This window comes from Canis lupus, chromosome 19 (assembly GCF_048164855.1).
Source record: "Canis lupus baileyi chromosome 19, mCanLup2.hap1, whole genome shotgun sequence".
Lineage (NCBI taxonomy): Eukaryota > Metazoa > Chordata > Mammalia > Carnivora > Canidae > Canis > Canis lupus.
This window is the reverse complement of record NC_132856.1, coordinates 30,076,405-30,104,261: the sequence shown is the minus strand read 5'-3', so window position 1 is coordinate 30,104,261 and position 27,857 is coordinate 30,076,405. Positions and strand designations below refer to the sequence as shown.

At 42.5% G+C, this 27,857-nt stretch overlaps 1 protein-coding gene and 1 long non-coding RNA gene across 10 annotated transcripts in view; one reads left to right on the top strand and one right to left on the bottom strand.

The window, feature by feature from the left end:
* CADPS (calcium dependent secretion activator) overlaps window positions 1-27,857 on the bottom strand; it is a 459,922-nt gene that overhangs the window by 163,995 nt on the left and 268,070 nt on the right. For all 9 annotated transcript variants that reach the window (XM_072785555.1, XM_072785556.1, XM_072785557.1 and 6 more), the window contains exons 7-9: window positions 21,909-22,020; window positions 15,410-15,549; window positions 5,729-5,795 (exon numbers count right to left, since the gene is read on the bottom strand). In XM_072785555.1, the coding sequence (XP_072641656.1) occupies window positions 5,729-5,795; window positions 15,410-15,549; window positions 21,909-22,020 (319 nt within the window). The remainder of the gene's footprint in view (window positions 1-5,728; window positions 5,796-15,409; window positions 15,550-21,908; window positions 22,021-27,857) is intronic.
* Window positions 440-10,371, top strand: LOC140610058 (uncharacterized). Its single transcript, XR_012011837.1, has 3 exons — window positions 440-537; window positions 4,656-4,834; window positions 5,769-10,371. It is a non-coding gene; the product is annotated as an uncharacterized lncRNA (long non-coding RNA).

The window sequence follows — 27,857 nt, the reverse complement described above, 5'->3', positions numbered from 1 at the left end:
ACTGCTAATTTAATTAACTAACCAACACAGTTCGTTCCCTTTTAAAACTTATGCTAGTTTCGGTTGATTGTTGTCATTTGCAACCAGAATATGAATAGAAATGCCCTTTAAGGCAGTTGTAAATTTGGATGGGAAAAATAGACATTCATTCAGAGAGTTATAAATCACTCAACTACTTACATGTTTTACAATTCATTTGGGGGGGTGTGTTTAAGTTATTTTAATATGGTTTCCCGGGTGACAACTGCTATATTCCAAGGCATTTTACATTATCTGACAATATTTTATTCAGATTTAGTGACTTTTCTGAAAGCTGGAGCAGTCAGAGTCTTTACATTATCTGTGGAGAGTAGGATATGGATTTAGGAACCATATTGGTTCTATCTAATGCAAGGTAATTGAATTCTAGAACATTGTATATGCATAAATCTCCTTGGGGACTGGTCCTGCCTGAGTGTTTAGAATCATGGAAAGCCTTTGGAGTCAGAAGACCTACGTTAGATTTCACATTGGCTGCCTGTTAGCTGTTGAACATGGGCAAGTCACTTAACCACTCAGAGCCTCGCTTTCTTCAAATATGAAATAGGATGAGACTTGTCCTCACTGTAGTGCAGAAAGGTTGTAAAGACCAACTTGATGAACACTTTATAAAGTCTAAGAGACTGTATAAATGCAAGCAATTATTATGATTATTAGAAGAGCCACAGAATATTATGGCTTGTATGGTGCTAAAAGGGAAAAAATGGCTCAGAAATACTTTGGCTGAAGACCATCAAAAGCTGATTTTAACCAGAAGTCTTTTGGGCATAGAGTAAAAAAAAATTTTTTTTAAATGAAACAAAATTAAATTTATTGAGTAAAGATATTTAAAGATAAAAAGATCATAGTAATGAGACTTTCTAGCTTGGTCTGGATGATGAGTTGCTGCTTCCATTCTTCCTCTTACACACCCAAGTTGGGGAGCTCTAAGTAGAGCTCCATGGAATAGGCACTTCATCATTAGCATTGGTTTGGTCAGAGTTCCTAACGATGATAATCAGTGCGTTTGGTCCTTCCCATGGTATGTAAGGTTTAGAATGAATTTATCAGCAATTTCTTGATTTGGGGTGCTGAGGACCCATTTCCCCTTAATCCCTGGGTTAGAGTCTGCAACCATGTTTTGAGGGGATTTACTGGAATTTAAAGGAACATGGCTGAGGAAGCTTTATCATGTTACTTGCATATAATCATCTGTATAGCTACTCCGTCGCTCAGCTTCCCCAAGGGAGGGGAAGGCATAAACTCTGAGAAGGTATGGTCTAAAGAGGAATGGAACCTTTACCTTAAAAAGGACAATGACCACTGAGGCAGTGTCTCTCTAAAGATAGTGTCTGGAAAACCTGTGTCAGTATCTCCCGGTGTGCTTGTAAAACATATAGATTCCTCGGCCTCATGCCAGACCTATTGCAACAGAATCTTCTAGATGGTGCCTTGGGATGTGGATTTTATTTATTTATTTATTTATTTATTTATTTATTGCGGGGGATGTGGATTTTAAATAGCACCCAGTACAGGTGGTTCAGGCCTATACTAGGAACACTTAAGAATCTGGCACAGAAATACCCTGTAACTGCCTCATTCCTTCCAACTTGGTGGCGAGGATGGGGGCGGGGGAGAGGGGTAGCCTCCAGCCACATCCATAATGATTTTAGCCCCAGTCCTTAAAAATGGGTATCGCTGCTTTGGTTCTAAACCCCACTGAGGATGTCCTTTGTCCCTGACTAGTAGGAAGTCCATTTACAATCTATCCGTTGGTTCCCCCAAGGTAGTAGCACTAAAAGGAAATCTCACTTAGGGAGAATTTTAATAGCTCTGCATTCCAGACAAAAATGTAGATTCTGTGTGCTTGTCTGTGTGTGCAGTGGAGGGGGAGAACTGGGGAGTGGGAGGAGAGATGATTCTGAGGAGACTGGTGTTGGCTGTGTTCTCTTCCTCTTAGGTTTTTCAATCTATTTTCATTGTATTAAATCTAATGAGATTCATAATTGTGTTGGAAATTTTGTGTTGCAAACTCTCTATAAAAACGCTTTCTAAGACCTAACATCTGAGGAGAAAGGAATAAACATTCAGGAAGTCACTTGGGTAGAGATGCTTCTTATGTGTGGTTTGTGCACTGGCCTCTGCAGAGCTTTCTCCAAGGCTGCCTGGGGAGTGGGAGGTACGCTGAGGGGACCTGCTTCCCTGCCCAGCTCCTTCACCCTTCCCTGCATTTGGCCAAAGTGCTTCTCCTGGTATCACTTTTGCATTTTGAGTTTCACTGGAAGGGCTTGGTGGCTAAAAAGAAACTGGCGCTTGTTTGTACATCTGACCAGAATCAACACTGGGCATCTGTTAGGCGTTGATTGTAACAGCTCATTCTGGCATCCTTCTCTTCAAGCAGCCTGACAGGTCTTGCTTCCCCTGAGCTGGGCCAGAATTGGTGACCTTCACCTTCACTCTTGCACTTCACTATGATGGCACTGGGGTTGTTTCAAAGGGGGTGAGGTTTTTGTTGTCATCATGATAAAGCACCTGTAAAGGTGATCATTTAAACAATGGAGAAGAAAAAGTGGGAAGAATCCAAAAATAATGCAGTATTTTCTAGGAAGGACCAAACTGCTTTTAGACATTGTTGTGGTGAGCAGGGACTTGTGACAGTGGGCTGTCCTGACACCTCTGAAGGCCACAGAGATTATTAAGGGAGGAATCTGATTTAAGTTGAAACAGAAGGTTAAATTTGGAGGATCAATGTCCCCAACACACCTCATGGCTGTTGCAAGTTCTGAGAATCTCATGTAAATGACACATATTGAAATCCTGAAATTGTTCTCTCCTGCCCTCAAGGACAGGTGCTGAGTTTTAGATAGGCTACAGGTGCCTTTTGCTGATTTTCACAAGTGAGCACAGAACTTGCTTTTTAGCAGCTGTGCAATTCATACCTTCTTGAGGTAGAACGTCCAGTGCAAAGGCCCTGAAATGTCAGTGTTCTGGTTGTGCTGCCTAAAACAATCATTCTCTCCTTTTCAGTTCAGTACATATCATACAGACATGGCTTCGCTAATATTTTTGGCACATTTCCTCCTGCTTTTTTCCTGAAGAGTTTTTTATTTTCTCCCTGAAATTGCTTACAAAGTAGGAGGTCAACTATTTATCCTAAGTACTTTGTTATTTCAAAGATTTTCAGAGCAAAGTCCTGTGTCCAGTGGAGTAATAGCTGGGTACCTCAGACTGGGAGGGAGACTCCATGCCAAAGTGAGAGGGCTACTTGTCCCACTTCCTCTGGGAAGCTGTCACCAGCCACTCTCCAGGCTATATGATCTTTCCTTTCTCAGAACCACTTGAAGCCCAGTCTGGGCCCTTCCTCTCTCTCTTCTTTTTCTTTCTTCCTCCCACCAAACATTGCCTGGATGCCTGTGCCAGGTACCGAGCTAGAGGATGTGTATGTGTGTGGTGGGCAAAAGAGGGAAGGACACAAAGATGAATTAGAAACCTAACTGGCCTTGCAACTGCACATAGCCTACTGGGAGAGGCCAGGTCAATTCATAACAGATTCCAAGAAAGGCGGCTATGCCCAGTGAGAAGCACTGAAGGAGGAGAAACATGCATAATCCAGCACTACCTCTTTTGATGCATTTTGTCTCTCTGTTTATTATAATACACTCTCTTTAGAGGGGACATCAGCTGTTTTCACCTTCCCAGCATCCATTTCTTTTTCTGGTGATGGCATCTTGATTTTGCACTGGAGACAGTGGGACTGCTAATCAAAGTGCCATGGTCTGCCCCTGCTAATAGTTAGGTGTGTGACCCAAGATGAACTGATCTCTCCCTCGTATTTGGCCCTCAAGTGGAGATGCAAGGATAGAAGGTAGTCAGAGCCAACTTTGTCTTATGACCACATCAGTGACACTGGCCATGGTTCGCTCCACCTGGATTTCTGGAACCTACTCTGAGTACTGTAGTAAGGACAGGTCATTCAGCTTTTGCAACAATCCTACAAACTACTCGAGAGCCTTCTAATATATTATCATTAATACCTTAGTTTGCTTGGGTCTGTTTCTGCTATTTGTATATACAAAGCACTCTAACGGATACTCTTCTGGAAGTGAGAGACCAGGCCTCATAGTTCTCTATGACCTACCAATGTGTCCTACACAAAGTAGGTACTCAATAAATATTGGTCAGGGGATAGTTTGAGGAAATGTATCGCCAGATGAAATGTCCTTTGTTGCCACCCGTGGATTATTTGGCAGGCTGGGCACAATTCCAAAGTTTTCCTTGGGCTCATTTATTCTAAGGTTTTGTTGTACCCTGCAGCAATCATGAAAGCAAAGATAACCTCTTTCTTTTAGCCAGAGAGATGTATTTTGCCTTAGTGGCACAGCAGAAACTTGACTAGATCTATAGAAAGTCTAGTCTTAGAAGTTCATGGTTGGAAGAACTCTCAAGGCCATTAGACCTAAAAGGCAGCTGCTTTATAATGAAGTTTTAGAATTGGAATTGCTCTAAATACTAGTCAATGCTTAAAACTAACACAGTAACCCAATGAACAATGTTAGTCCCTAAACTATAAGTTGACTCACTTTGTGGCATCTTCCAGAATACAGCATGTGTTAATTTTTTTGTAAACTAACTTACAGTTTATATGCTTTGGTGGAGCCTGGAAATTAAAAAGAGGCAATGACAAATTTCCTTGTAAACTGAAAAATCCTGATGCAAGAAGCAAATGAACCAAAATTTAAAAAGGCAGCGGAGATTCTCTAGGACAAAAATATCACTATTTCTGGATTTTTTTTCTTAAATAGACAAGAGAGCAAAGGTACTACTTATATATTACTTATGTATTATTAATACCAATATCTGCATCTACATCTATATCTTTATATAGATAGATGTTCCTTGCTGCATGGTTAATAATAGTCCCAACTGGGGAAGGCCACAAGTCCTTCAAAAAGTAAAATTCTACATGTATTTGAGCTTGAGCTATATATATGCAAACATGGCAAAATGTCTACCATGATTTATGATTAAACAACCAAAAGTGAGCTGCAGAACAACACAGAGTTTGCAGCTTGCTATATATATATATATATATATATATATATAGCACCTATCTGGAAATATACATTCCAGACTGTTAAACATAGTTATAGGAGGTCACTTAAGAGTTTTGGAAGCCCAACATATCAAGAAGAGTGGAGTGCTCCCCCACAGGGAATTCAGTATCAAACATACTAGAGTAAAACAGGTGTCAAAAGTCCAAGTAAATTTTGACTTTTCTCATAATGAATATCTTAGTATTTTTAAGAACAGCAAATTCTTCTAAAACAATGTCGGTGCTCCTAGTACCCTAACTAGCACATGCTTGCTACTTCCCTGGAGTCCTCCATCACTGGCAGCATGGCCGTTCACTCCTCCTACTTCTCTGATGTACTCCTGTATTCTTAGAATTTAAAAATAATGATCCTTTAATTTTTTAAAATTTAAAATGATACAAGAATAGGGAAAAGGATTACAAGGGAGTGCTGTGGGTATGAGAAATGTCTACATCCCTCTCAAATGGGGTTTACATGCTTATGTGTAAAAATTCACTGAGCTACATGCTTGAGCATTGTGTGCTTTAGGTAAATTATACCTCAAATAAAAAACATTAATTAATCCTATCAAATCTTTAATCCTGATGGCTCTTAAGATGGACAGATTGAAAAGTTACCTGGACCAGTACAAAAAACCTTTTCTTCCATCTCTTCCAGACATTCTTACCGATGGCCCATAAATACCTAAGGAAAAAGAAAAAGACCAGAGTTGCATTAATGCTTGAGTGACTGCACTGCTTAATTCACTTGACCATGAAGGTTGGTAGTCATAAACAAGGAAATGCACACAGCTCAGAAACAGAAAGCAGATTTTGGAGCTGTGTGATTGAGGAAAAGGAACAGCAGGCAAGTTTCACTTCCACTTACAGAAAGAATTGTGGCCCCTTATCACATTTCACTTAGATTCGTTGATTGATTCCAGAAAGCCCCTTGGAAAATGTTCCATTGTGACTTAATTCTTGTATGTGCTAAAAGTCTATTAGGTAGAGAAACTCCTGCCAGGTGCTGAACAAGAAAGGGGAAAAAAACCGCTAAATCCTACAACTACAGCTCCTTCGCCTCCTGTCAAGTCTCAGTTGGGAAACACTCCGCCTCCCAACTTTCTTTGCTGCGATTCTATCAAATGCAGGGATATTACACGGAAGAAGTTTGAAGTCAACATAGAAAGTCCTCTCTATACCTCTCCTCCTTTCCCAAATGCTCTTCTGTTGATGGAAATTAATCTTGATAACAGACAAATGAAATAAAAGGAGAGAACCATAGAGGCACAACTCCAAGCTATTTGGAGATTTTATGAGCAGTGTTACTAATTCATTCGTGAATTACTGCCTTGGCCTTATGGATTGCTGCGTGCTCAACTGGCACTGATCAAGGAAGTGAGGTTTTCAGGCTCCAGTGGACTGACTAAGTGAGGAGAGATCTGGTCATACTCAAAAACATTCAAATACTCAAGTTCCAAAGCTGGCTTTACCTGCTATAGAAACCAACTGGACAACTTCCAAATACTTACTTCACCTGGCTTCCTTGCTTCACTCTTGTCCCTATTCCACTCACTACACAGCACACAGAGTGACCTTTTATTTATTTTTTTAAATTTTTATTTATTTATGATAGTCACAGAGAGAGAGAGAGAGGCAGAGACACAGGCAGAGGGAGAGGCAGGCTCCATGCACCGGGAGCCTGACGTGGGATTCGATCCCGGGTCTCCAGGATCGCGCCCTGGGCCAAAGGCAGGCGCTAAACCACTGCGCCACCCAGGGATCCCCAGAGTGACCTTTTAAATGGGTAAATCGGATCATTAATACATTCATTCTAAGTCAGGATGGGAAATTGGGGAAGTGTTTTTAGGAGAGTAGAGACACAATTATATTTCTATTGAAGATGGTCCCCATGGCTGATGGGTGGATAGGACACTGTGCATGAAAGGGGCAAGAGAGAAAGCAGGGAGATCGGCGAGGACACGGTTGCCATGGTGCAGGTCAGGGAGGGAGAGGATGTTGCTTGGACTGGGACAGAGGCCATGGCAGTAGTTGAATGGCTGGTAAGGGCCTCAGCCCCGAGGCCAACCTGGTCAGCTCCCCTGTTGTGTGGATGATCCAGCTGTTATTTACTGTCCTGGGCAGTGCTCTCCACCTTCTTGAAATAATATATTAACATATCCATGACAAAAATTGACATAAATTGGAAGCATGGCCAAGGCTACAGATAGAGAGGGTTCATTAGTCTATAATTGTTAACAGTCCTGTTCTATTTCCAATGGTTACTCTGAGATGCTGGGCAAGATACTTAATTAACCCTCTGGTGTCCTAGAAAACAGGGCAGGGCCAGGAATGGTTCCTCTTGCACAGGGTCATTGTGGGGATTACATGAGTGATTCTTGTGGGGTATAAGTACGGAGAATGGCAGAAAGTAGATGCACAAGAAATGTCAGCCTGATTATAAACTATCTCTGGGTATGGAGGAAAGCAGATCATCACTAGTAGTAAATAATAGCTAAATATGTGAAAAGAAATCTTCCAGGACACGTGGACAGAGGAAAATAGATGAAACAAAAATCAAATGAAGAGAGTGGGCGAACATTTCTGTATTTGTAGTAACGACTGGCAAGGTTGCAACAGTCTTGTGCTTTCTGGAATTATATCTGGCATTTTCTCTTTCCCTTTAATTTGAGCCCATGTAGAGAGATTCAGAACAGTGAACATCGACAGTACATCTGAAGTTTATAATTTTAATTGCTGGGAATGAAAGCAGGAAAAGGAGTATATGAAAACCCACAGAATGTAACTCATACCGAAGCATTAACTGTCCCTTCATAATAAAAATCCTAGCTACTGGTTGGCCACGTTTTACTAGTTTGCTGTGCCGTGTTGGGCACTTTCTTGAATTTAGTGTACCTCGCTGAAGGGGTCAATGCCTTGAATCTGGAGACACAGAACCTTGCGGTGTGCGCAACCTCCAGTAAGTTACTAGAAGGATCTCTACCTCAGCCTTTCATCTATGCAGTGGGGATGATAACAGCTACTTCAAGGATTGTTGTGAGGATAAAGAGTTGATGGACTCTACAGTGCTCAGAACAACCTGTGGCACAAAGTAAACCCTCATTAGGTTTGTACTGTGTTACATTCCTGCTCCTATTTTACAATCGAGGAAGCTGACGTTGCAGGAACATGCTTGGTGCTCCACAGCTGGGAAATGACGCTGCCAGAATGGAAACTCAGAATCGCTGGGTTCCACGGTACCCCTCCCGTGGTGCTATTCTTCTTCCCATTTTACATGATGATGAACGTCGGTGTCTTCACTGCAATGAGAACATGAATTGCTATTCCAGTTGAACTTCCCTGGTGCGAGGCTTCTGAATGCGAAAGCTGAGTGGGATCAGAGAAAAATCAACAATCCTCCTTTGCAAAGTATCAGTTGGTTTGTGTGAAGGAGGGGCTTTCCCTCAGAGGTTTTCCTCAGAATTTATTGCTAATTTGGCACATACCAGAAGGTGTCAAAAACCGAGAAAAAACTGAGGGCTGCACTGTATCATTTCTGTCTAGTCAGCTCCGGCTCTGTTCTCTGAGGTTGAAATGTGCTTGAGAGACAGGATGAGAAGTACCTGGAGCAGATGGGAGTTCTGTCCCTGCAGATATACAGGTGGCTTTCCCCTCTACCTCCTCACACTACAGGCAGATCTATCTGCGCTGGCGGGCATGAGTGGCCTTCAACTCTCTCTTCAGGCCACCAGGATTGTGGAAATGTGGATTTACAAATAGATAAATCAGCATTTCTAGTGCTGTGAGCAGAAGTTTAGCCTAGTGGTTATATCTCAGACTCAAGGTGGAAAAACCTAGGTGGGAATTGTGGCCCTGCCATCAACTGTCCTTTGGCTTAGCTGTCTTGTGCCTCAGTTTCCTCAGCTGTAAAATGGGGATAGTGTGTGAAGTTGTGGTGAGGACTGATGGAGAGCACACATTACGAGTGTTTAGCACAGACTGGCACATAGTAAGTGCTTGGTTATATTAGGCAATATTGTTGCTTGTCATTATCCTTGGTAGTAGCAGTAGCAGTGATAGAAATAGTAGTTCTAGTACAAGGAACATTTACCTACCAACTTTGCAAAGGATTCATCTTTGGATTCTTCATTTGAACTTATGTTTGGCTTTGGGGTGTACATCTATTGGGAAATAAAGCAAGGTACATGTGTCTGGGTCTGGTCATATTTTGCCTTGTGATTCTAATGTATCCTTGCCAGTGGGTCACTGAAATCCCTGCCATTTGCTGGGGGCATATGAGTTATATAAGTGGCCAGTGTGAACTATGAAGGACTAAGCAGAGAAGAGAAAGATGCTCTTGGGTTTTCCAGGGATGCTGAAGCCAGCATCCCTCTTTTCAGCATCCCATCCTTTCCAGGGAAGCTGGCTTCAGCATCCCTCTGCCCTGGGACTCCTTGGCAGGGCAACACCCATGGCGATGCATGTAACTTGTCATTTGTATAACAAAAAAATGGGATGGTCTTCCTTCATCTGATGTTTGTGAATGTTAATGAATTAGTAACTCAGCTCTATTTATTAAGTATCGTCTGTGCTTAGCACTAGGTATACACATGGTGGGTGCTCCATGGCTATTCAGGGGAAGTTTTTTTTTAATCGTATGTCTTCTCCCAGGATGCCTGGGGATGAGCACCCAGTGCAAGAAGAAGAGTGCGTGTTCCCCTCAGGACATCTGCCAGAATCACTTGCTCTTGGACACCGTACAAAGGGGTAAAGATGTCTGACAGGGACATAGAAACCAGGGTTAGGTTGAAGTTTCAACTTGGAGGTCCATGGAGCCAGAAGTCATGGAAGAGCCTAGAAAATGAGGAGTTGGTGCTGTTCTGGTCTAGGTGGAGATGGGGCTCAGCTCTAAGGGATGAGAGGTCTGCACTTGTTCTCCTCTGGTCCCTGTGCTGCCATGGCACCTAGCCCATCACAAGTGGTAATGAGGTGGGGACATTTTTTTTTCTCCTGCTAGAAATTCTTTCATGTGAATTTCTTCTAAGAAGAGCAGTCACATTGAGATACAACCAAGATTCCTACTGGGAGGCATCTCTCCCCTACCCTTGGAGAGTGAACGAGAGCATGGAAGGCACTAAGACCCCAGATGCCTTGGTCTACTTGCAGCAGCCCAGCAAGAAGAAGCATGGGCTGGGGAGAAGTGCAATAAATGAGAAAGCAAACAATGGTGACAATAGCCTTCACCATCAACCCTTCCATAGCTGTAGCCCTTATCATGTATCAGCCCCTGTTCTAAGTACTTTACATGTATTAACTCATTCAATTCTCACAAAAACCCTATGTGAGAAACCTATCATGACTTCCATTTTATGCTGAGCAAAACAAGGTCCACAGAGGTTAAGCAACTTGCCTACATCTGTAAGTGGTTAGTGCCAAGGATTACATCCTAGATGATTGACCTAATTAGCATTTATAGAGAATAATACAATAAGGAAGATAGAATAGAATCATAAAAATATTCAACTAGTCTAAAAGAAGGCAAAAAGAAAGAGGAAAAGGGAACAAAGATCAGATGGAACAAATGGAAAACAAAAACACAAGATGGCAAATAGTAATTTAATTTAAACCTAACTATAGCAATAATCGCATTAAATACAAATAGACTAAATATCCCAATTCAAAGGCAGAGATCTTCAGATTGGATTTAAAAGGCTAGAATTAGCTCCACACTGCCTACAAGAAATGCACTTTAACTCTAAAGGCCTAAGTTAAAAATAGTAGGATAGAAGGGATTTACCATAATAACATTAGTCTTTTAAAAAGCTAGAGTGGCTGTATTACTGTCATACAAAGTAAATTTCAGGGCAAAGAATATTTTGAAGGATAAAGAAGAACATTTCATAGTAATAAAGGGGTCAGGGCATCAAGAAGACATAATAACCTTAAATGTTTATGCATCTAAGAATAGAGCTTTCAGGACAACTGAGACAAACATGGACAGAAGAAACAAATTCATAATTATAGTCAGAGATTGCAATACTTCTTTCTCAACAATTGACAGAAAATCAGTAAGTATCTGGACGATTTCAACAACACTATTAACCGTCTTAATCTAACTGACATTTATAGAAAATAAGCCAACAAGGGAGATCAAATGGATTCCTTAAAAAACAGTTAGGTCAGTTGTAGTAGTCTTGAGAGTCTGTGCCAATTTGAGTGGTGTTTTGGAGACTCACAGGGGAGAGAGAAGTGTGATAGTTGTGAAGAATAAGAGGTCTAGAGCAGTGGCGCGGCTAAGAGAGTGGAAGAAAGAGGATTTTAAGGAGTGTGGCTGAGACTTATAAACTGTATCCCCTTCAAGTTTTGTTGAAGCATAATAGGAAAATCAGATTTGCTGCAAATTACTCTAGGTTGGTGTACTGTGGTTCACTGAATGAATCCGAAATGGAATCATGGGAGCTCTGTATTTCATTCAAGTTTGGGGTCTTTTGTTAAGGCTGAACTGGAAGGAATAACATGATTCTAGACCCAACTCCAATGTTGAATCTCATTTGAGCAAGTCTGTTCACCACTCCACATCTGTTTCCCAGTGTGTAAATTGGGATTCATTCATTCACTTATTCATTTACATAATGATTAGGTTAATTTATTTGACTTTTACTAGGTGGCAGCCCCTATAATGGCTACTCTGAACAAGGGAGGCAAATGTCTCTTGTGACAAGGAACTCACAGTTTAATGGGGGAAGAGAGACAACAAACCAATAAACAAGTAAATATGTGATGTGTGAGATGATGATAAGTGCTCTCCTGAAAATAAAGCAGAGTAAGAGAAAGAGAGAGGACACAAGTGGGCCAGGAAAGAAAGGTATTCTGAGATGGTACGGAGATATGCAGAAATTGGGCTGAGCCATGTAGAAAGCTGAGTAGGGGAGAAGAGGCATCCAAGGCAGAGGGAAAAGTGGAGACCAGGACCCAGAGGTGTGTACCTGGAGTTTTTGGGGGAAAAGTAAGGAGGCCAATGTGGCTGGAGGAGTGATCAAGGTCAGATAGGTAGTGGAGTCTTCATAGCCATGGAAAAAACAATGGGTTTTACTATGTGATGGGCAATCATTGGAGGTTTCCAGCATTGGAGTGGCAGGATCTGACCTGTGTGTTAAAAAAATTACTCTTGCTTCATGGTAGGAAACAGACTACAGGGAAGAAGGACAGCAGTAGAAGGACCGCCTACAGAGTAAAGGAACAAGTGAAGGGGAAGAGGGATGGAGGCTTGGATCCAAATGGTGATATAGTGGTGGTGAGGAGAGGCTGAACTCCAGATTTATCTTGAAGGTGCAGTGAATAAAATTTGCTGATGGATGAGATGAGGGGTCAAAGTGAATGAGAAATGTTTAAGATGACCCCAAGATTCTTGGTCTGAGCAACTGGGTTAAGGGACAGGCCATTTATTAAGATGGGAGGATAATTATACCTAGTCCCTGTGAGGCTATTTCAGAGATAAAATGAGAAAGTGCCTGTGAGTACCCTTGCTGAGCTTGAAAACACCATACAGATGTAAAATATGAAAAATTTCTCTCCAAGGCATTGCTCATTGTCAAATAGGCCCAGACGCTAGTGCCTTAAGGCCAAAAGGTAATGTTGAATTTCTCACTAACATTTTTCTGTTCAATAAGGAAAGTTATTCTTGAATGGCCCAGTGGTTCACTCGAGGAAACCACAGTCCACCAACAAGGACTCATTCACAGTAACTCTGATTTTCCTTTCATGTTTTAATAAACATGACAGTAGATACCATTTATAACCTCAGCCATGCTTAAAAAAAAAAAAAATTCCTTCTCAGGACGCCTGGGTGGTTCAGCAGTTGAGCATCTGCCTTTGGCTCAGGGCGTGATCCCTGGTCCAGGGATCGAGTCTCGCATCAGGCTTCCTCGAGGAGCCTGCTTCTCCCTCTGCCTATGTCTCTGCCTCTCTCTCTCTGTCTCTCACGAATAAATAAATAAAATCTTTTTAAAAATTAAAAGAATTAAAAAATTCCTTTCTCTCTACTATCCTTTAAGCTGTAACACTATTCTGGTATTTCTCTCCTTCTTCTACACAATGGGGCTCAATAAAACTCTTTTAACTTTAAATGAAAAAAATCCCTGTAGTCCATAATAAACATTTTTACTTTCCTTGAGTCATCCCTTGTGCAACTAATGTTGTGCGTGCCTGATTTAGGCCTCATTAGGTCTGACAGTATTAATATGAAATAGCTATGCTCTCAGAAGTGAGTTACATATTCTTTCTGTCATCTGTAGGATCAAGGTAGTCTGACTCTGTAGGGTGAAGGTAGCCTCAATAATTTTATAAATGAATCAACAGAAAAATGAGTGAATTCCTATCAGTTAGTTTGGTTTCCAACAGAGTAAATGAAGAGAATGTGGGAAATGGAAATGCGTCCCATGGAGAAATTAATGTCGGTGTAAAGTGTGCTATGGGGATTAAACAAGGGAGTACTTGGAAAACCCCTAATTTGGGGCTACAAAGGGGCTGAGAAGGTGTGTTGAGGAAATCTAAAAACACTGAACTTTTGAGGACAGATACATTCAGTCATGTTTTTGTTCTGTCTCTCTCCTTGGTCTGTCGCACCTTCTTCATTTCTTTCTTTCCTGCCTCTTTCCATCCTGCTCACTCCTGCTCTGGTTCCTTTAGCAAGTAGTTATTGGGTATTTTGCTAAAGATGCAGAATTTCTTCCTTTGTGCTATAGAGACCTAACAGAATTATCACACCCTTTGTCTTGAAACTGGAATATTTACATCGAGGGGGAAGAAATTCCACTTAACATTTTTGGAATATATGCCAACAGGATGATAAGAAGGAGGAAAAGCTGACTTCACAAACACTTCATGAGACATCTTCAGGAGATGCTGACTTAATTGAGGAGAAGCTAGCTGCACTTCATCATGGATGGTTGAAAAAAGAGCACATGTACAGTAAGAGTAAGGGTCTGGTTCACTCTCCCGCGGCCTTCCCATGGCCACAGGCATAAGAGTTTTGGCATAATACCATCTCAGGCTCTGGGAACAGTTTGGTTGCAAGATAATGCCATGCAAATTCTCTGAATCCATGCCAGAGCTCAGGTTCAGTACTGGGCCTACCTACAAGTTGTTGAGAGACCTTTTCTTTCTCTGGAGTTCCACAAGCCTGATCCTCTCCAGTGCCCTGAATGGGAGCTATCTATCTTTCTCTGGATGCTTGAGCTTTCTCTGTTCCCTAGAACACCAAGGCGCCAAAGCTAGAATGCTGTTCTTTATTCCCCGACCACATGTTGCTGTCCTGATTGCTCCCTCCTGGACCTGTTTAACGTTTTCCATTTAAATCTGTCTGAATCAGTGGCTAGTTCCTGGTATTGGGTTTTTGCATTCCCCAAACCTCTATCACGTAACCAATTCTCAGTTTCCATGTTAATTTTATCATTTTAAAATATCCTGTAACTGCACACGCCCCCAAAGAAAATTAAGATGTTTCTATTGACCAGAGGGCCTAAGCAGAGTGATAGCCAGTTGGCAGTTGGTACCTGCAGAATCCTTGAAAAACAACACATTCCCTTCCATTGGTTAGACATCCCCCTATTCAGAGTTCTATGGCCCAACTTCTCTCTAAGTGATCACATTTACTGAGATAGTGGGGTCCAAGCAGTTTAATTGAATAGGCCATGGCCTATACCCAGTTGTCAGCAAACATTTTCTGTATAAATTGTTGATCTGTGCAATGAAACTTTTTTCACTTATTCTTTTTATGCTACTGGAAATCACTTAATTGGTTGTGCCTCTCAACCTTAAGCAATTGAAGGTGAGCATAAATTTTCTATGTTTTGGTCTTTTATTTAAAGACTAGAGTAAACACTAACACCGATTCAATGTGAATTGAATCTTAAATGTTGCCTACGGCACCTGCTCATGTCTCCTGGATGTGGTTGTTAGTGAACATGAAAGTGGATGATTCATAGAATCTGAAAGATCTAGATGCTACTGAAAAGGTACACGAAGCCGATAAAACCTCCTAAGCCAGAATCACACACCATGCTTCTAGTCCTGGAAATCCTATTAGAAAAGAAGGAAATTATTTGTGCTATCTTGATAACACAAATGCCACATCCGGTAATCATAAGAATTGAGGAAGCTTACAGTAAATATCAAAATGAAGTGTTTTAAGAATCTCTCGTAAATCCTTTACATTTCCTTCCATATACTTCTCTGGAGATCAGTTTTTCTTTTTAGAAAATATTTTAGGAAATGGATGGAGATCTCTCCAAAACTTCCACTTGGAGAAGAAACACTTACCCAGAATGCTTCATGTTTTGAGGCTTATCCATGCGGACAGCAAGTTTGATTTTGAGGTCTTGATCAGGGCAGTTTTTGGAGACTGTCATTTTGTGCCACTCTGACTGTTTGGGGCTGTTTGGGGTGGGATGGAGAATAACCTGTAAGGAAAAAGGACAATCATCTTAGCCAGAAAATGGAAACCCTCTCATGGGCATGTTTTTAATCAGCGAGAAACTTTGCTACTGAGAAGCTGAGTGTCTTGTCCAGCTCCCACAGCTGGCAGGCATTTAAATAGAGCAGAAGCCTGGCCGTCGGACTCCCACCCAACTCCATCTACCAACCGTGGCTGCCTTGTGCCAAGCAGACCAGCCTGAGCACAGAAATGGTGTTCTCTTGCTCTTTTCTCTCTCCCATTGGTTAATTCAGTAAAAGTAAGGATCATGATTTCTGTGGTTCTGCTTTTGCATTTTCCTAAAATTCAGAAGTCCTAAAGCAACCCAGAACAGACAATGTTCACACACGATTCTCTCTATATAAGAAGATGGATGTGTGAAAGGAAGAAACAGCCTTACACATGAAAGCACCTCTCATCCACTCATTTTTCCATCTCTCAGGATTCCTTCTCCTGTCCAGGAGGAGACATCCCTCAAAGGCCTCAGGGGAAAAATGGAAGGGACTTTATATGAGGGATGAGAGATGTGAGACCTAGGGAAGGGGAGCGTCTTGCTGACAGTCACTGCCCTCCTGCAAGCCCGGCTGGGAGCCCATGGCTTCCCATGAGGCAGAGCCACAGAAGCTCAGAAGAGTAGGAGAGCAGGGCGGAAACACAGAATCGGCCACTCTGACGGGCCTTGCTTGTGCTAAGTTTTCTCTCCTTCTCATTTCAAGCCTGATCCTTTTCTCCCCCTCCCCCCCTTACATTCCTTCTCTCAGACGAAAGAAAAATGTACCCATTTTTGCTAAACACGAAATATGAGTCTTCTCAATGTCTTATGACATGATTGAAATACAAGGCCTGATTTTTCTCAGACCAGGGCCTGCCAAAGTTTTTTTGATCATTCCCTGCGCCAGTAAAACAACGTTGAGCAAATAGCCCAATATCTGTAACTATATTGGTATCAATATAAAAACATACCGCCATCAATATGTAAATATATAAAATATCAGTATTTTTATATTATATCTAAGTTACATAATATATACTTATATTTTATATCTTCACATTATATACATTCACTTTGTATTAATATATTCCATTGTTCCATATATCATAAAATATGCACAAATATCAAAGTCTTAAAGATGAGCTAAAGATAGAAAGTTTATTTTTAAATACCTTGCTAATTGTGGTGGCTTTGTGCTGTTACTTGCGACAGTTTAAGGCATCCCACATATTTAGGGCGAGGCTCACTGTTAATGATACTGGATGTAAATCTGTAGCTCAAGTGGTCTTGTAAATAATTTCAGGATATCTTGACTGACGTCTGATCCTATCTGACTACTTTGGCAATGATTTTATCTCATGATGTGGATGACAGAAATCCTGCTTAGCAGGACGGGTGTCAGCTTCCCCATTTTCGTGTCGTTTGCCAGGCTTGCAGTACTTGTATCATCTTAAGATCATCGCACTTTGGTAGTAATCTTTTCAGGACATTTATCCATTTTGTGAGGGTCATTTTAGTCACAATTCTATCATAAAATGTATACATTCACATAACTGGGGCCAGCAAGTGTATTCTGTTGTCGGAAGCTCGAGGCAAGGGAGCCAGGGTGCCCCTGGGCAGCAGAGGCCTCTCCCTCCTCTCAAGAGAACGCCTGTCCCTAAACATCACTGTATGTCATGTTCTACTTCCCGAGACCTCAGCCTTCGGGAGATGAGGAGGGGGATCCCAGGGAAGCTGATCCCAGCTGCTAATCCCAGGGAAGCTGACCCTCTCTTCTGAGCTAGTTTGGCCTGAGAGGTGATGGGGGGGAGGGGTGATGTTCTGGAAGCAAGGAGGGGGAGGGGCTGGTAAGAGAAAGCCCAGCCAGGGCCAGAACAGCAGCAGGCAAGGCCCAGAGCCTCCTTCTGCTCCTGCCCATTTGGCAAAATCAAAGCAGGAGCAGCGCTCTGGGCACCCGGAGCTCGTTAACAGGCCTTCCACCATATGGATTCTGGGCGTGTTTCCCACTGGCAATATGGTGTCCATTCGCCGCCACAAATGACCACAGCTCATTCCTGGCCGCTCCACAAAGACTTCTCCTTTCACGTGATGGCTCCCCAGGGAGACTTCCTCTCCGGGGTGGATGGAGAGATGAGGTCACTGCAGTTCTCCTGCATCTTCATCTCCACCCTGCCATGCGCCTGTCGGGTCGACGACTCCTTTGTATGTGTCAGGCCTGCTGAATTATTGGGGTCCTCCTGGGTGCACATGAGCCCTGAGCGGTCCAGACACCTCATCTGGACATTCCAGGCTGCTAATCAAGCACTTTGTCATCTCAGCCGCGGCCCATGTGTGCTGTGCTTTGATGTGGTACTGCGGATGTGGGAACACACCCACTCTGTGCAGGAAGCTGCGTGCCAGCCAGCCCCAGCTCCTCGTAGGTACCCGGGCACACAGGCAGGTCCTTTGGGGGGCTGTTGTACCCTGAGCCTTTACTTGACTGATCCTCTCCAAGCCTTAGCCTCTATATCCTTCCCTACCGCTGCATCTACCCCTGGCCGTGGGAAGGCATCCCTGACCCTCTGACTGGATTACGTCCCCTTGCTATGTGCTCCCAGGTTTTCTTTCTCTAGAGAGCACTTACCACATTGCACCGTAATTTCTAGTTTTTATGTATATATCCCTTAATTTTTTGAAGTTCGAGATTTTTGCCTGCCATCATTTCTGTTTGCTCTGTGCATGCCACAAATGATGGGACACCGTGGGCTCACAATCATATCCAATGAATAGAAGTTTGCTAATATTACAGTATCGGCAAGGGTGTAGAGAAACAGTCACTTATGCCTTTTGTGGGAGTATCAATTGGTGTATACTCTTTAAGGGACAATTCGGTCGTGTCTGTCAAGATTCAGATTTCATTCAGCAAAGTATTTTTTTGAGAATTATCCTACACATATACACACACATATGTGCAAAGAAATAAATTCAAGACTATTCACCAAAGCGTTGGTTATATAGCCAAAGACTGAAAACAATCTAAATATATTATGATACACTTATGCATGGAATATTACACAGCCATGAAAATAGGGAGCATGTCAGTATGGGCTGACATGGACTAATCTCCAAATATACTGATATTTCAAGCAAAGTGCAAAGCAGTTTGTATATAGTAACTTCCAGCTTTTCTTTCTTTCTTTCTTTCTTTCTTTCTTTCTTTCTTTCTTTCTTTCTTTCTTTCTTTCTTTCTTTCTTTCTTTCTTTCTTTCTTTCTTTCTTTCTTTCTTTCTTTCTTTCTTTCTTTCTTTCTTGATGTATACATATGCTTGTATATGCTATGCTTGTACATGCATAAAATACCGGGTGAATAATACACAGTAAATTGAAAACAAGGTTTTTTTTTTCTGGAAAAGATACTAGGGCAAGGTGGGAGGTATCATTCATTTTCACTAATATCCATTAAAAAACTTTTTTTTACAATGCTTAAATTATTTTTTCAATTAAAAAGGTTGATTAAATGCAACATAATGAATATGAAACAAACTAGATATTGTTGAATGAATGGATGTTAACACTGGGATTTTAAATATGGCTGTGTCCTGCTAAGCTTGGGAACAATTAGAGCATAGAAGCACTCCCTCAGGGGTACCAGAAATTGCTTCACTTGAAAAAAAAGGGAGTCATCACCAGCAGCGCCCTGTGGAGGTACTGCCAGCAGAGGGTGCCCCAGCTGGGACAAGGACCAGGCAGGCTAGTTCCACTGCAACCGGTGGAAAGTTTCTTTGGTAGGAAGAGTAAATTCATATCTGGGGGAATATATAATGGGGCCGGAGGAGAGAATGAGTTATTAAAGAAATGATAACTGTATGAGGCTGACGCAAGCTCGTGGACTTCACCACAGCAGCAGAGCCAAGGGTTTTATTTCTGCATAGGGACTAACTGGTACAGTGGATATGGTCCTGGAGATGAGTCAACATCATTCCTGACAAGTTACTTACCTCTTCTGGGCCCCAGTGTACTCATCTGTGCAGGATGAGTAGTAACTCATTAGGGTTATCATGGAGCATCAGTGAGGGGGCTGCACAGAGTCCTCAGGGCAGTGCCCTGGCCAATAGCAAATGTACAGTGAATGAGTACCACCTAACTGGGTGGCTCTGGGGAAACTTCCTGCCTTCTGTGGGAATCTGTTTTCTCATCTATAAAATAAAAGGGTTTGACTAGCCCAGTGGGTTTAACTTTTCTGAGTGGAAACAGCTTTGAGAAGTTGGTGAATGCTTTGGACTAGTGAGTCCAGAAACATGCACATATACTCCCCTCTCCATTTTGACATTTGCAAGCAATTTCAAGGGGTTCCTGGATTCCATGGAACCTTCTGGGGACTCAAGCTGAGCATTCCTGGACTTGTCTATTTTAACACTAATATCTTGGTCCCCATCCTAGTAACAGGATTCCAGGCCAGCTCTACAGATGAAAGCCAGATTCAGTAAGTGGGCACAAAGGGAAGAAAAAAGAAAGCATGCTTATTGTGTTCTTGCTGGCCTTGTTAGGAGTCTGTGGCTGTGTGCTTGTCTCCAGGTGTTCTCACATTATTCCTTTGATAACATACCAGGGGCTTAGAGAGGTTGAACTTTTGGCTGAGGTCACACAGCTTTCAGAAGGGATTACACAATACACCAGTATGGAATGGAATGTATTGGCAGTCTCTGTACTGGGCTCTGGGAATAGGGTAGGGAATGAAATAGTTTAGGTTTCTATGATCCTGGGGTTTTCATAGTCCAGTGCGGGACACAGAAGCCAAAGTTTCTGTAAATCCTCTTTCTCTCTCGGTGATCAAGTTTAGTGGATAGGAGGCTGAGGTACTGATTAAAGGAAGATGGGCTATCAGGAAGGAGCTCTCTGAGGAGGCCATGGCATATATGGAAGGAAGGAGATAGTCTTTTAAGGGGTTGGGTGATGGGGAGTGCTCCAGGCAGGGAGAAAGCCCTGTGATGCAGGAAAGAGGGGTCTATTTGGTGGACTGAAATTGGCCAGTGATGCTGGGACATAGTGGATGAGGGGAAAGGTTGCAACATAAGAAACTGAGGAGGTGGGCAGAAGCCAGGTCACATGAATCTCTGTAGGCTGTGCTACAGAGTTCCAATTTTATTATAAGCAGTCTCGGGTACTGGAAGCATTGGAAGGCAGCACATATAACTTAAGTTCTGAAAATCCTGGCTGTTTGGTGCAGAGTCAATAGTTGAGAAGTGAGAAGAAATGTCTTTATTATCTCAGTGGTACTCACAGGGATTGGTACCAGCCTTTGGGATGTTTTAGAAATTGGGTTGACAAGATAATGGTGCTGGGCTCTGTTGGTATTGAACAGCTGGGACCCAGGCATACTACATGTTGTGAAACGAATGAGATATTCCTCCCCAGTGAGGAATCATCGTACATCTCATCTAACTTCTGGATATTCCCACAGGGTATGAATGGAGGTGGAAAAGTGGCTTTCTAATTAACTGAGTCTAGATCTTAAATCCTTTTTTTTTACATATTGTTAGAAGGAAAACCACAGGCACAAAATGGTGTCACTTGTGCCCAAACCGGTGGTCAGTACATAATCTAACTGCAGTTGCAACTTCCCCCAGAAATGCAGTCTTAATGGGTAGAATTTTATAGCAGGTTTTATAGCAGCTGGGACCATCAGAGTGGTTCCCTACACGGGAGCAAGGAAAACATTCCTTCTGTAGGTCTTCTAGAGTGGTTGTGCCTGCATCTTTACATTCTGAAATTATTATTATTATTATTTTTACAGATTTTATTTATTCATGAGAGACACAGAGAGAAAGGCAGAGGCACAGGCTGAGAGAGAAGCAGGCTCCATGCAGGGAGCCCGACGTAGGACTCGATCCCGGGTCTCCAGGATCACACCCTGGGCGGAAGGCAGGCGCTAAACTGCTGAGCCACCCAGGCGGCCCCTCTGAAATTATTTTGTTATTAATCAATTCCCTTTTATTTCTCCTTCACACTATATCATTGCATTGATTTTTAAATTGTAGGTGGGTCAGTGTGTTAATTATCCAAGAATTTCATTTCAGGATAGGAGGGGGCATTGCCAGTCTTTGCTCGAAAGTGTGTCTGGGTCTGAGCCGTGGAGAATCCCTGCTCTATTTTCTGCAGCATGTGCTATCAGTAGCCCACATTTAAAGAGGAGAAACTGAGGCTTGGAGAGGTTGAGGGACTTGCCCAAGGTCACACAGTCAATGCGGGAGTGGAGCCCAGGACTCAAACCCGAAGTGGACCTTTCAGAACTGGACCTTTCAGGACTGGGCAGTGCTGCCCTGGGGACCCGGGGACTCGGCTCTCTGGAGCTCCCTGTGCCCGGGAGCGCTTACCCGACCGAGCTCCTTGTCTTCCAAGGCCAGGACTCCTGTGCTCTCTGTGAACAGCTTCACCTTCACAGCAGGCAGTGCGTGGGTGGTCGAGAAGTCACCCTGGGTGCCCCAGCTGTGGACAGAACCAGAAAGGTCAGCGTGGAGCCCTCTGTCTTGCCGACGCCTAACTCAACTGCCTTCTTCCCAAGCAGGGGGAATGCAGGGTTAACCCGAGGCGGCACTGGCTGTCACATCCCCCTCCCGTCGCCTCCCCTCCAAAGCTGCCAGAGTGACAAAAAGTGTTAATTAACTTGTTAGGCAAATGCAAGACAGATGCTCAGAAAGTTGCCACGGGTCTTCACAGAGCACTACAAGGAATCACTCAGAATTAGCATGAAATCGAGTTGGCGAGAACTTTTCCCCCTGCGTTTGTTATACTTATAAACTATTTCAGGGTCACCACTAATGTTTCCTGATCTCCTTTGAATCCCTAGTTCTTGGAAACTGCAATCTAGATTTTGAGACAGGGCTTCATTTGGTCAGAGCCAATACCTGACTTTAAAATGCGATGTCAGTAGTAGTGGGGAGGTGAGTGGCCCCATTTCCTTCAGCATTCAAAGAGGAGTTGAACAGAGGAATGGATGGAGCGCAAAGAGGAGTGGAAGGTAGAAGGAGGAGAAGTGGGAAATGCCCTTCCTCGCTGGTCTGTGGGAATCTGAGCCTTAGATCTCCTCAGAGCAGATCCTGGCTTATCTAGCATCTGGGTGGGGTGCCAGGTTGGGGCTGACATGAGCTGCTGATGTGTCCCTCAGATGTGTTATCACAGAGCCCTACCATGTGTTTCATACCTGCAATCAGTGTGATCCTCCAAAAGTGTCCACTGGATTGCACTGAGCCCTTGCCCTAAACCCTTCCTGGCACCCATTCCATTGCACTCAGGGTGCAATCCAGACCCCCTGGGTGTAGTCTCCCACTTGCTTGCTCCAGTGTCATGGGCCTGACTGTTCCACCTCATGGCCTTTGCGTGTATACTTTCCTCTGTTGGCAATGCCTCACCCCACCTGGCTACCTCTTCAGAGCTCAGCTTCAATAACACTTTCCCATCCTTCGGTCTCCCTGTCCAAATGTGGTCCAGTGTTAAACCCTCTGGAACATACAGTTTGATTTTCTGCCCTAGCAATCACTGGATTTGTTATTATTTATTTCTGTGTGATTGTTCAATAGCTGAATCCTCTGAACTGGGTGTTTTTTGCTTATGTTGCATACTTAGCATAGTACTTAGCACACAGAAGACACTTAAGAAATATTTGGTGAAAAAAAAAAGAAATATTTGGTGAATAAATAAGTGATGTTAAATATATATACTTTTACAGAACTAGGAAACAGGAATAGAAATAATTTTGTATAGAGGTTATTTTTTTCATTTTGCCTTATATGATGGCCAGTGTCCATACTGTAAAATATTTGTTTAAAGTATTATTTTCAATGACTCTGTAATATAATAATACCTGATAGGTACATCATAATTTCTTTCACCATTGTTATACTCTTGAGATTGGGCTGGAGATGACTTTTTAATTTTCATTTTTGATCATTTCCTTGGAAAACATCAATAAACATCATGCTGCTCTTACAATGCTGTAGGAATTGTGCTTATCAATGAACACTTTCAAGTTCTGAGATACCGATTCCCAAAAATGCTTTCCCCAAAGGGGGCAACCATTCTCCCATCATTTGGGAATGACTGCAAACCCCAGTGTTTTTTGCCTCCATGGGTGCCACTATTCATTTTTTCATCTGGCTTACTTTGTTTTTGGTGTTTTTGTGGGCATTTCTTTGCCTAATAGCATGCTTGGATATGTCACTCTGTGTTTATTGGTTGTATTTCTTCTTTTGTGAATGATAGAAATGACTTCTCATCTCCATGTTGCACTCAAATAAATCCTATTGACTAAACTCAAAGACATGGAGTATCTAGAGAAAGTTGACAAGATGGCACCAGAAAGATGGAGGAAAGGAGGAGCCTGGATTGGGAGCCAAGGGATAAAAGTCATTGAGGAAACACAATAGTCATGGCCAAGAAAGGGAGAAGACATGCAAGAGGACAGGACACAGAACAAGAAGCAACAGGTTCCAAACACAACAGCACAATGTTCGATGTACAGATGGTACAGATGTACAAATAGAAGTTCCTCATTTTGGTCATCAGCTCCTACAGAAAGCTCCTAAGACAGGGAATCAATTTACTAGCAAAGGCAACATGACGGGGCAGCCTGGGTGGCTCAGCAGTTTAGCGCTGCCTTCAGCCCAGGGCGTGATCCTGGAGACCTGGGATCGAGTCCCACGTCAGGCTACCTGCATGGAGCCTGCTTCTCCCTCTACCTGTGTCTCTGCCTCTCTCTCTCTCTCTCTCTCTCTGTCTCTCATGAATAAACAGAATATTTAAAAAAAAAGGCAACATGACAAGATATAAGGTTTTGAATCAGACACTGATTCAAATTCTAATTCAAATTAGTTCAAATTCTGGTTAGTCACTTATGAAGTGTAGGATTTGGGGCAAGTAATTAATGTCCCTGTACCTCTGTGTACTCAACTATTAAATGGCCTTGTTTTAGAGTAGTTAAATAATAAAATAGATAAAAATAAAAGTAAGGATAAAAACATAAAAAGTAAATAGCAGCGGCATTGAAAGATCATGAGAACCCATCGAATTTTGGCTACCTTCCCTCCCCGAAACAAAGATATGTAAGATATATTTTTTGGGGGGTTTTTTTTTTAGATTTTATTTATTTATTCATGAGAATACACAGAGAGAGGAGAGAGACAGAGGGAGAAGCAGGCTCCATGCAGGGAGTCTGATATGGGACTCGATCCTGGGCCTCCAGGATCACGTCCCCGGTGGTAGGCGGCGCTAAACCACTGAGCCACCAGGGCTGTCCAAGACATGTAAGATATATTCTCGTAATAGTGATGGTCTCTTCTGTTTTGCGTTCCATTCAACACATATTAGGAATCTACTACATTGTCTCTTCTACTATACAGTGTAAGTAGTAAAATAGTTCTTATCATTCCCATTTCACAGATGAGAAAACTGAGAAGAAACTCAAGATCTTGCCCATTTTATTCCAGTAAATTTTGACCAAACTGACTAGAACCCAAATCCTTTAATATCCCACATTACGGCTCTCCCTGCTAATACTGTCATGATTGTCGATAACAAGCATTATTAATAATTAGCAATACTGGCAAAAAAAAAAAAGATCATTGATTGATTCTTTGTGACTAATTATGCTAATAATCTCTTTGGGCATTTATCATGATTAGTCATGGAGATGAGGAAGATTCCTTCTGGAAATCAGAAGAGCTCTGGAATGAGATTCATTAACACCAAGCCACAAAAAAGCCTTGTTCTCAGTGCCCAAGGGGTCACCCATACTGTATCCCTATAGATACTGTTGTTGGGACTGGTTTGTAGAGTTTTTCTGGCCTGCTCACCAGGCACTAATACAGTCTGCTTGGACCCCTGCTGCTACCAAGGATGCTCAGCTTATCGCATTCAAAATGACTCAGACTGTGGGGCAGAGTGAGGCCTCTACCCTGTCAGCTGGATGGAATTCAAGCCGCTGGAAGCTGTCCTGACAACCCAGTTTATTTGGACACTCAATGGTTTTTCCTTTCCCCCAGACCTGCAGCTGTGCTTTTGGCTTCCCACCATGACCCTTGGCTCACCTCAAGTTTTTAGGTCACTGCTGAATCCCAATTTATCCATCAGATTCCAAAATGGCAGCCTGGCCCGGTGAAGCAGGCAAAAAGAAAAAAGGCTCCAGTCTAATCAGGATGGGCTATGTCATTTTAAAGGATTGTGCAAAATGAAAATGTGGGGCTCCTTCTTCAAAGAGCAGGAGAAAGTGTCACTAAAAGTACTAACATATAAAGTCTTTCCCTTTCTCAGAGTGGTTCTTCTGTTCAAATGCATGCTCCATTGTTCTATCGAACTTTACCTAACAAACAGTTTTGAAGTTAAAATAATTAAGAATTCCAACATGGCAATGCAGAGCATTAAACCAAACATAGGTCTGAGTGTGCGCCTGTGTGGTTGCATGAGTCATAAGGCCATGAATAAGGTTCTGAGTTCAATGACACCCAGTCTGTTTAGCTGGGACTGAAGATAGGCCATGCAGTAGAAATTGGCTGTCACTGGTGTTGATATGAACCTTCACCCTTCACTATAGTCCTTGGACTTTTTTTTTTTTTTTAAGATTTTATTTATTTATTCATGAGAGACACACAGAGAGGAGGCAAACACACAGGCAGAGGGAGAAGCAGGGAACATGCAGGGAGCCCGAAATGGGACTCGATCCCCGGTCTCCAGGATCATGCCCTGGGCTGAAGGGAGCGCTAAACCGTTAAGCCACCCAGGGTGCCCTAGTCCTTGAACTTTGTGAAAAACCGCTCCCAACTTCTTTTTGTAGATGCTTCCTATTAGTAGAAGACCTAGGGAGATTTAATTATAAGCACCATTTCTTGTCCTTTTCCCCTTTGAAAACTTCCTCATAGAAACGTTCACTCTTCATCTTTTTCCAGCCACAGAGAGACCTGGCTATCTTTACAACAAATAGCTAATATTTATTCAGATTACTATGTGCTAGGCACAAATTCCTCTCTTAAAAGTGTTACTCAGACATACATGCATTCTATTTTTTTAAGTCTTCTTGGCCATCACGTGAAATGCTTATAATGAATACTCTCACAGTTACAAACAGGAAACTCAGATTCACACAGGCTATAATGTGTCCAGGATCACACACAGGAAGCAAATGGCTGTCTGACTCCACAACCTAAACTCAACCATGGCACCATATTGCCTCCCTTTCACGTTCCATCAACTCACTGCTCTGTGTCTTGATCCAGTTAAATCAGTTACCCTTGTAAACTCAAAGGGAGATTTCTGTCTCAGGATTGATGGGACCCTGGGCCACTAGAGCTTCTCAGTTTAGATTTATTTCACATGTTCAATATACTTCACAGAGGGCTACCTACCCTATAGACAAATTAGCCAGTGGTGGAACCATCAAAAGCCTTGGTCTTTTGGTGGGGCCACACATCATTATATGAATCTATTTCTCAATGTTGCATTCTTCTCTGCTCATTTCTTTTGCTTTGCTGTGCATTGACTATGGTTATTAAGATGAATACCTCTTCTTAAAAGTTTTCCAGAACTGAAATACAACTGCAGTTTGGTTTGAAAAGACCAGAGGTTGATATTTATCACAAGCAGCAGTTGAGGTTACCTAACTTTTCTCTGAACATAGGTAGATAAAGTAGTAGGTGAGGTCTCCCTCTTTGGTGACCCCATCCTATCTGTCACTATAAGCACACTGTATAGCTAGCTCTCAGAAAAGCTAAAAATAGCCACCAATTAGCAAGTGCCTAAAGTTTGCCAGGACTCAGGCTGAGTGCTTTTCATGGATTATCTCACTTAATCCTTCTGACTGCTCTATGAAGTATATTCTGTTACTATCCGCACTTTATAAATGGAAAAACTAGGACTTGGGAGGTTAAGTTGCTGGACCAAGGCTTTAGGCTACCACAGAGCCATACTTTAAACTCAGAATTTCTGACCCCAGAAACCATGCATGAAATCATGGAGCTTCACTGCCTCTCAATAACTCTTAACAGAGTATCATAGTGTAGCCCAAAAATTATCTGTGTGTGTATCTGGCTCTTTCTCTAGATGATGAACACCTTGGGGGCAGGGAGCACAGCATAACTTCTTTTTCAATCTCCTGCACCACATACGGGGCCTGGCACACAACAAATAGTTATTTAATGACTAGGAATAAGTGGCAAATTCAGAATAATCATGTCACTAAATTCAGGGGATTATGGAGAGATGTGACATTTGAGACCACCAAGGGTATGATCACCTCCTTTAAGCAAAACTGAGACCTTTAGCTCCTTGGACATGGG